The sequence below is a fragment of the Astatotilapia calliptera genome, chromosome 10, assembly GCF_900246225.1.
Source record: "Astatotilapia calliptera chromosome 10, fAstCal1.2, whole genome shotgun sequence".
Taxonomy (NCBI): Eukaryota; Metazoa; Chordata; class Actinopteri; order Cichliformes; family Cichlidae; genus Astatotilapia; species Astatotilapia calliptera.
Window position 1 is genome coordinate 16,247,991 of NC_039311.1, and position 10,889 is coordinate 16,258,879.

General features: G+C 38.0%; 1 protein-coding gene across 1 annotated transcript; it reads left to right on the forward strand.

Moving 5' to 3' along the window:
- Positions 1-6,472: 6,472 nt before the first annotated feature.
- Positions 6,473-10,889, forward strand: rab38b (RAB38b, member of RAS oncogene family). Its single transcript, XM_026183187.1, has 3 exons — positions 6,473-6,812; positions 8,355-8,632; positions 10,022-10,889. The coding sequence occupies exons 1-3, from the start codon at positions 6,584-6,586 to the stop codon at positions 10,169-10,171; spliced, it is 657 nt and encodes a 218-aa protein (XP_026038972.1). The 5' UTR covers positions 6,473-6,583; the 3' UTR covers positions 10,172-10,889.

Sequence of the window (10,889 nt, forward strand, 5' to 3'; positions counted from 1 at the left end):
TCAGGATTTTTTTTTTTTTTTTTTTTTTTTTTTTTTTTTTGAATGAGGTGGCAATTGTTGATTTATTTTTGTGTATATAGCTTTGCAGTTGTAGCTGTTGATGATTTCAATTACTTTTAATTTTAATATATTTCTCAGTACCTTGAGCTATAAACCAACAATTAAATAAAATACAAGTACATAAAACCTGAGTAAATAATCCTGTATATGCTCTGATCCAATTTCCACAATTGTTCTTTTTTTTTTAATTATTATTATAATTTGTATTTCTGATTTACTAAGTTTTACAGACCAATAAACCACAAATGCTACATTTCTGCAACATATAAATTCTTCATATAGAAACATTACGTGGACAAAAGTATTGGGTTACATCACTTAATCTCTAATTCAGGTGTTTTCAGTCCCATTGCCACAGGTCAGTGGTGGAACTGAAAAATTTTATATGTGGGGCAAGATGTCTAGGCAGAGTGGCACATACCTCTTTAGAGTAGTATGTGAAAACCCCCCACATGGAGTCAACAAAATATCCACAAAAACACTTTAAAATTATTTATTGTATAATTATCTCTTCTGAGAAAAACAAAGGCTACAAGAGGCTTTTGGACAAACAAGCAATTAGCTTTGCAACTATTTTAGCCATAGTATTTTAGGTCTGATGTTTGTGCCATTTTTGTAAATACGTGTGAGCAATAAATGATCAAAAACCAGGAATATGATGGATATTGTTTTTAAGAATTTAACCTTCTCTATATTTTGTTATTTTGTTTTATGGCTAGACAGAAAGCTAAATAGTATCCTGTTTTGTCAATGCTAAGCAGGCTGCAGCTGTACTCTGCAAAGGGGTCAAACAGCAATACAAAGGGAAATTAAAACTATACACTTGTAAAGTTAAATAAAAGTTTTGTCATTGTAATATTTTGAAGCAACATAAAGCTCTGCATTTGCTCAGTATGTGAAAACTCTAAAAGGCTGTGCTAAGAAATGCAGAGGGTTGGTGTGACAGAGGAGGACGTTAGCAGCCAGAATAAGGAGTAGATGATTGGTCTGTGCAGCGCTGACGCTTTTAGTAAATCAGGGCTTTAAATTCTATAACCAAGTAAAGATATTAGTGCAGGCATTGCAAAATATTAATGCAGTAGTACCAGGATTCTCTTTCTGAGGGGATGAACTGATTTAATCTCAAGCAGGCCCAGGATCCTCCTGCAGCAGCCACCGGGCCCAGGCTCTTCCAGCAGCCACCGGGCCCAGGCTCTTCCAGCAGCCACCGGGCCCAGGCTCTTCCAGCAGCCACTAGGCCCAGGATCCTACTGCTCCACCAGGCCCAGGATCCTCCAGCAGCCACTGGGCCCAGGATCCTCTAGCAAGGCACCAACAAGTAAATCAACAGTGACAAGACGGTGAACGGAGCGAGCAAGACAACAAGCTCAATGGGGCCTAAGAGAACACCGATCGCCGATGAAATTGAGGACATCAAAAAGTCATTGGACTTTCTAACAGAGGAAACATCGGCTATCAAGCTACAACAGAAATATATCCTAGACTTAGTCGAGGAAATAAGGTCGCTACGTAACCAGAATGCAGAGAAGGAGAAACGGATCGTCTATCTGGAGAGCAGGGTCACGGACCTGGAGCAATATACCAGAATGAACGACGTGATCATCACAGGGCTGTACATAAAACCCCGGTCATATGCTCGGGCTGTGACTGCTGGCAGTAAAGAGGAGCAAGGAGATCTGGATGGGAGCTCTGCGGAGCAACAAGTAGCTGGTTTCTTGCAGTCGAAAGGGATCGACCTGGACTGTAATAACATCGAGGCATGCCACCCCTTGCCCAGGAGAAATGCTAGTGATAAACCAGCTATCATCATAAGATTTGTAAACAGGAAACACAAGAATGCACTGCTGAAGCAGGGGAGGAAACTAAAAGGATCGAACGTCTACATGAATGACCATCTAACCAAATCCAATGCTGACATAGCGAAGAAAGCAAGATACCTAAAGAAACTGGGTAAAATTCAGAACACCTGGACTGCAAACTGTAAAATATTTATAAAGCTCAACAGTACACCGGAGGAAGCCAAGGTGCTGGTCATCAAATGCATCCAGGATCTGGAAAAATATTAACAGGTCACTTGACTACAAAGGCAAGGAGCGGGACAAACAATCTACAGTCATCAAAGACGGTAATAGAAGACAACAACGGAAGCTAAAGCGTAACGTATTCAAGGATGAAACAATCAATTAATTCATTATCTGGGAATTATACATTGCTACCACAAAGGATTGCTAATCAGGAGATAAATTCACCAGTAAACACGGAATACAAAACACACTTCACAGAGCAGGACATTGATCCAGAACTGAACTTTTTTTTAACATCAAAAATACCTGCTACTATCATACTGAAGAACAATTCAACAAAACTGTCAAGGTCGACGGCAAAATATCTATAATCCACTTTAATAGTAGAAGTTTATATGCAAATTTTCACAAAATAAGGGAATATTTAAGCAAATTTACACATCCATTCAGTGTGATTGCAGTATCTGAAACATGGATTAATAAACAGAAAGGAGAGGACTTTGTAATAGATGGATTAAATCTTACAAATAGAAAGAATAAGAATGGCTGTGGTGTGGCCTTGTTTGTGGATAAAAATTTAAAATACAAGATGGTAGAAAAAATGACGGTGGCGGTAGATAATATATTGGAGTGTGTAACAATAGAAATTAGTATGGGAAAAGAGAAAAATGTCATTGTAAGCTGTATATATAGAACACCAGGTTCTAATATTGAAATTTTTAAGGAGTGGGTAGATAAAACATTCATTAGGACAAATCAAAAAGTCATGTTCATTTGTGGGGATTTTAACATAGATCTACTAAATCCAAACAAGCAGAGAGCGACAGAGGAATTTATTAATACAATGTATAGCTTGGGACTTTTTCCAGTGATCACTAAGCCCAGCAGGATTACAGCACAGTCGGCAACCCTAATAGACAATATATTTACTAATGAAATAGAAAATAGAACCATAAGTGGTCTCCTAATTAATGACATCAGTGATCATCTACCTGTTTTTATAGTGTATAACAGCAATTACAGGAAGGTTAAACAGCAAAACACAATAAAATACAAACGAGTGAGAACAGAAGAGTCAATAAACGCATTCAAAAGTGATTTACTCAAGCAAGAATGGGAGATGCTGTATAAGGAAAAAAATATTGATAAAGCTTATGAGATTTTTATAGGAAAATTTAAACTGTTATATAATAGTCATTGCCCAGTAAAGAAATATAGTAAAAAACAAAAATATGCAGAGTGCCCATGGATTACAAAAGGATTGCAAAATGCATGTAAGAAGAAAAATACCTTATACAGAGAATTTATAATGAACAGAAGCACAGAAGCTGAAAATAAATACAAGAAATATAAAAATAAGTTAATGAGTATTTTAAGGTCATGTAAAAAGGAATACTATGAAAAATTACTGATTATGAATAAAAATAATATTAAAGGGATCTGGAAAACATTAAATACCATCATCAAAAAGGGCTCGGGGCAGGCAGACTATCCTTCGTATTTCGCAAATAATGATAGAAATATTACTAATATGAGAGATGTAGTAAATGAGTTCAATAAATTCTTTGTAAGTGTTGGGCCAGACTTGGCTGAAACAATTCCTGATATAACAGATTCTGTAGAGAAAGAAACTAGACTCATTGACCGCAATCCTCATTCAATGTTCTTAACGGTGGTGGAAGAAATGGAAATCATTGATATTGTTGGGAAATCACAAACAAAAAACTCTACAGACTCTGACGACATTGATATGGAAATCGTTAAGAGAGTGATAGAGGGCATTTCCAAACCCTTAACACACATTTGCAATTTGTCCTTACAAACTGGTACATTCCCAAAACAAATGAAAACAGCTAAAGTAACACCACTGTTTAAAAATGGTGACAGACACCAATTCACAAATTATAGGCCTGTCTCTCTACTTTCTCAATTTTCAAAAATACTGGGAAAAGTCTTTAGTAATAGACTTGACAAATTTATAGATAAACACAAAATAATAACGGATAGTCAGTATGGTTTCAGATCAAATGGATCAACATCATTGGCATTAATGGAACTGATCGAAAATATCACCAACAATATAGATAAAAGACAATGTATAGTTATTGACCTAAAAAAAGCTTTTGACACAATTAATCATGACATATTACTTGATAAACTGGAGTACTACGGCATTAGAGGAGTGGTGTTAAAATGGGTAAAGAGTTATTTGAGAGACAGGCAGCAATTTGTGAAAATTGGGGAATATCAATCAGAGTGTATGGACATTGTTTGTGGAGTTCCGCAGGGGTCAGTATTGGGACCAAAGCTGTTTATCCTCTATATCAATGATATATGCAGAACATCAGATATACTACAGTTTATTCTATTTGCAGATGATACAAATATTTTTTGGGCTGGAGAGAACTTACAGCAGCTTTTGGAAATTGTCACACAAGAAATGATTAAACTGAAAACATGGTTTGATAGAAATAAGCTATCATTAAATTTGGAAAAAACTACATTTATGTTATTCGGAAATTGTAAAAAAGATGCAGGAGCAAAATTATTAGTAAACAATGTTGAAATAGAGCAAGTTTCGGATACAAAATTTCTGGGTGTGATAATAGATAACAAAATCTGCTGGAAACCTCACATAAAGCATATACAAGCCAAACTGTCAAGAAGCATCTCCGTACTAAGTAAAGTTAAATATTTTTTGCCTTCCAAATCACTCCGGGTACTTTATTGTTCACTTATATTGCCATATTTGGAATACTGTGTGGAAATTTGGGGAAACACATATAAAACTGCACTTCAACCAATATGTAAAATTAAAAAAAAAAGCAATCAGGATGATTAATAAAGCAGGATTTAGAGACCATACTAACATCATGTTTTTGAAATTAAAAATACTGAAGTTTATGGATCTTATAAAATATAAAACTGCAAAAATTATGTACAAGGCCAGATACAATATGTTACCAGGAAATATACAGAGGATGTTCTATGACAGAGAAGGAGACTATGAATTGAGGGGGAAATTGAATCTAAGGATTCTTAAAGCACGGTCAAAGGTTAAAACCTTTTGTGTCACTATTTATGGGGTAAAACTGTGGAATAGTTTTACTATAGATCTACAGCAATGCTCAGGAATTAGTAAGTTCATGAAAATACTTCGAAAACTGATTTTGGAAGAATATGATACCGATAAAGATGATCACCCATTGTATGTATAAAAATATCAAATTATATCAATCACGGTAGCCAAGTTTATATAGGTTCTCCTCGTGTATCGTGTGGAGTATGTGATGATGGGAATTAGGTGAATTATGTGGGATCAATAAGATGTTGAGCAGGGGTAGGAATTAATAAGTATGTTCATACTTCTTACTCCTTTTCAGACCAAACATTGTTACATTATGTCAGACGATTTTGTTTTATTTCATTATATATTTTTTGTTTATCTGAACACATACGTGTGTGTGTATATCTACATATATATTCGTATCTGTAAATGAAAATATATGTAGTGTGTATATATTGTTTTTTGTTTTATATGTCTGAAACAAATAAAGATACAATACAATACAATACAATACATAATTTTTTTTAATTTTATTTATTTTGAGCCTCCTATGCATACTGCTATAAAAATGCAAACATATATTTCTTGGCTGAGCTCACGCACAGGCATTTGATGATTCTCACACTCCTCCAGACTATTTTATATTCACACAATAACATAATGTGGCTTGAAGGCATGAGGGCTGGGTTTGCAGGAACATATGTACAGTAGATTCACAGTCTCACTGCATATGCATCCATGTAGATCCTATTAAAGCATTTAATATTATTGCATCCATTGTATACTTCTGCAACCAACCTAAGTACGTATATGCCAGCACTTGTTTTTGTTGTTTTATTCCCCCAGAGAACAGATAGCAACTACCCAAACAGATGAATATCCAATTCAAATGTGGTTCAAATTTGAAGTTACAGAATAAATCCGTTTCTGTTAACTGGCTAAAACTAATCACTAAGAGTATTTTTGATACAGACTCACTTATCCACCTCTGCTCCTTGGCTGGTCCATGTTTAGAACACCGTGATGTTCTCAATTAAAAGTTATCCTCAGTTACCCTACCGCAATACAAAACGGTACCAGTGTCTGTTGTGTAATTTTTGTTTTCTTTAAGAGCAAGATTCGGGTATTGCTCTTGTTAGTGCTTATAGTTTCGTTAATATTTAACGGTCAGACGAACTTGTGATGCCAGCACGTAAACGGTTAACCCGTTGTATAAAGGGGCAGTACAGACACTCGCAAAGTCTTGTTACTTCACTGACGTCTCCTCAGAGTGGCGAGGCGAGGTCACAAGTTCCCAAACACAGCCCCACAGCAATCACACACTCCCGCCACAGGGAGGGCGGAGAAAGACGCGCAGGAGACCAGGGGAACGCACTCGAGCCAGGTCAGAGTTACTGAAAACTGCTACCGCTGCTGAGCTCTGACAGGTGGGATGACCAACTATCCTTCACACTCCAATGGTATGCAGAGTCTACGGAAAGAGCACCTGTATAAGGTGCTGGTCATCGGAGACCTGGGGGTCGGGAAGACTTCCATCATCAGGCGCTACGTCCACCACACCTACTCCACTAATTACCGGGCTACGATCGGAGTTGACTTCGCCCTGAAAGTGTTAAACTGGGATTCAGAGACGGTGCGGCTCCAGCTGTGGGACATTGCAGGTAGGGCAGTGAAGAAGCTGAGTGTGTGTTACGTGTTGTATCTGTCTGTAGGTGTGACAGCAGGCCAAATAAATTGGCAACTTGCTTTTCCTCCACAAAAGTTTATGGCGGGTGTAAGGGATCTGTATTATACGCCGTTTACACCATTTTTCCTCCTTTTGGTATTTTAAAATATGAAATGTAAAAGAACTAGTGGAGGAAGAAAAAGTTAGAAAATTTGTAGCAGTGCTGCTTAGTTCCCGAAAAAAAGATCCTTTGGGTAGATAACACTTATCTTCTAAGTGACAACGAGGCATGACTCTTCTATATTTATGAAACGTTCACAACATAGAGATGCACTGTCACTGTGGAGAGCTGGTATCTGACACAACCCACGTTCTCTCTCTCTCTCTCTCTCTCTCTCTCTGACACACACACACTGCTTAGACAAGACCAGCACACTGTTGTTCAGTCATTCATTTAAGGTATGATGTTGCATCATGTGATTAGAGCCATGTGAGGGAGATTTAAAGGAGTTACAGGAGTGTTTTGTAGCCCTAATAAAAAACAAAACCACCTTACTCAGTCACAACGAGCAAAGTGAGACACACACAGAGGTACATGCCTTATGGGTTTAATTTTTCTTCATTAAATTAAATGATTATGTCAGGGTCAAGTAAATATAGTAAGTCACATCTGATTTAGTTTGTCTACCTGGTTGAATTAATCCAGATGGGCAGATAGGCACTGAGGAGTGAAACATTAATCCTCTTTTCATCATGCGGGGAATACATTTCATATGCTTTGATTGGAAGTCATGCAAAACTTTAAAGCGCACCCTAGGCTTACTGAATGACAGTTTGTCAAGTGACAAATGTGACACGTCTGTCTGTGACTTCTCTTACACAATGGCAATTATTTATATACAGCCTTGCACGAAAGGAGGAAGCTATCAATTTCCCCTTACTTATGATGGTAAATGGCAACACTTTGTCTTTCTCAGAGAGCTTTTATTAAAGCCAGAAGTGGCCTCTCATCCATCCATTAGTATTAACTTTTCTGCTGAGAGGACATTTCCTGCACAGCAAGCAGTAAGCACACACCTACGCGCTCTGTTCCGGACCAACAAGTCAAATTAGACCGCATCACGCATCTCTGAGGGAATGTGTTGTTAACAGCTAACCTGCTCCTCTAATTTTCATTTCTTGCACAAGCTCAGATGAACCCACGTACATCCACGTGCATACATCTTCCATATAGACTTTTCACATGCGTACAGGGATAAATGCTGTTTTAACCTACTTGCAAATTGCATGTCTAAATTAAGCAAATCAAGCAGTCACATTGGCCATATGTTTATGTGCAACATGATGGTAAGACTACAGGAATGTGCTGTTTCATGGGAATGCAGGCACTGCTGACTGCAGTCTGCTGTATTAGTTGTTTTGCTGCAAACATGCAGGAAGAACAATGAAAATCTGTCATTGGATCTGATGCTGGCAACAACAACGCTGTCTTACGAATGAATGAATCTCCGTGTTTGTCTGTGTTTGTGAATCACAGGTCAGGAGCGTTTTGGGAACATGACACGAGTGTACTACCGTGAAGCCATGGGGGCCTTCATAGTGTTCGACGTGACACGGCCAACAACCTTTGAGGCTGTCGTTAAGTGGAAAGAAGATCTGGATTCTAAATTAATGCTGGCTAATGGAAAGAGCATCGCCACCGTGCTGCTGGCCAACAAGTGTGACCAGGGCAGGGAGCTGACCAACAATGGCATTAAAATGGACCAGTTTTGCAAGGACCACGGCTTTGTCGGTTGGTTTGAGACTTCTGCCAAGGTGCGACCAAAGTACAGTTATAATACGTTTGCTACAGTTTGCTAGTCATTTCCGAAGTATGGAATGAAACAGATTCTTAAACAAACACAGAACATACCTCATTTTCCTAACATCATATAACAGACACACCCTTCCTATTGGAAGTCTTTTTAAGCTGTTATAGTTCCCATCTCTCCCACCAACATGTAGCCACAGCTTCCCTGCATCCTTCTCCACCAGCACCATAGCACCCAACTGTAAGCCCTGGGGGATATTGACTCATCTCTCCCTAATTTTACATATAATATATTAGCAGGGAATAATGAGCCAAGAGCCTAGATGCCAAATGCTGACTATATTGTGCTCCTTTAATCAATCAGTCATTTTAAAATAGTCTTATCTGACTGAAACAGAGATTTATTTTTTTTTTTAGCTTTGTTCCTAAGTGTCAGAAGAGAAGCCAAGCTAAGGTAATCAGTTACTTCCCAGAGCAACCATTAAAGAAACATACAACCCCGAGCAAGAGTGCATCTAGGGATACTTCTCAAAATATAAGCACTGTTTAGGATTGAAAGAATCCCAGCCATCTCTGAGTCACACTCTGGTCACTTTAGTCAGAAATGATCATCTCCATAGAGCTAACTGGGCTTTTATATGCTCATGAGATACATTTACAGTGCAGGGTTAGAAGAAATTCCATAAGTTATTGTTAACTGTCTGGTGTTCAAAAACTCCCACATCCTACGGGGAGTTCTGCTTCCAATCAAAACAGAACTGTTTTCAGTTCTGTTCTTGAGTGGGCATTATAAAACCTCAGTTTGATGACATATACATTTTCTACCTGCTTAATGTGCTGGATAATTTGTGTTTTAGGCACCATATAATTTGCTGTAGTTATGATATACATGCATTTGGTGTTCTGCGATCTTGACCATTTAAATTACTAGGTTTAAATAAAATGTTCACGCTCAGTACTCGGTGTGTTTGTCGACATTTCCAGAAGAACGCCGTAAAATTGTTTTACTTTTATGCTGCTGCATAGAATTCTGCTAATATCGCATGCACTTACACATCTGCTGTTGACACTGACGTGTTGGAGCTGCTTGTGGCATCAAGACTCGACATTCTGAAAGGTCAAAGTTTATAAGGTGCAGATTTGCCCAGAAGTGTCAGAGGTAGACTATACAAACAGATGTACCCACTCCTTATGTGGAGCAGCCAGAAGAACGTTTACTGCATTTATTTAAAGACGTACATACATGATGGTGTTTCTGTGACGGTAAAAGCAGTCCGATCGGTCACATTTTTAAAGGTGGGATCATGTAAATGCTTCTAATGCTCTGTTAGTGTTCTGACACAAGGTTAACAAAACTGGGACGTTGTTTTAATGAGTTCTTCTCTCTCATATAGGACAATCTCAACATCAGTGAAGCTGCAAACTTCCTAGTCAAGCACATCATGGCCACAGAAAACGACATCCTGAAAACTGTGGTACCCGACACAATCTCTCCGCAGCTCAAGTCCAACAGGCAGATGAGCTGCTCTGGCTGCTTGAAATAATGAAAGGACAGATCAGTGTGAGAACTGAAAAAGAATGGATGCACAGCAGGACTAAGAGGCAAAGCCATCTGAATCTTACAAGGAAAGGGGAGCAGTGGTGGTGTGTACTATGAAACGATTGGAACAGTTTAGGCTCTTTGGTCCAAACTAGAGTTGAACATTTTAGTTTGTTGCGCTTTTGAGGAGCAAACCAAAGCTTGCAGACTGAAGTCACTTGAAGTTGCTCATTTATTTAACACTTTTTGTTGTAACGTGCCATGCTGCGAGTGTGAAGTTTCTGCCGGAATAATGAAATAACACTGCTGTCTGTGCTTTTCGTCACGATGTGGTGTGTTGAGCCAGAGAGCATAGACACAAATCTCTGGTCATCTCTGCCTATTTTTTATTTTTTTTTTAACCTAATTAAATTTTTACTCTTACAACAACAGCTCGCTTTGGAAAAACACTGGCAACATCTTCACCTCATGAATGGTATGAAAGTTCTCCCGATACGCTTGATGCAACACACCCAAAGGACTCAATGCAAATACACATCTTTAATTTTATTCTGCACTAGCCAAAGAAAACAGTACTGACCTCTTTCAGAGGATCCCATTTATTTATTTATTTTTTTGCTATTTTCTAATGATGTGAAATTTTCACTTTTTAAAAAATAAATAAAAAAATCAAATAGGTTGTTTATATAATTAACTTTGAGTATTTAACATTGGGTAATGTA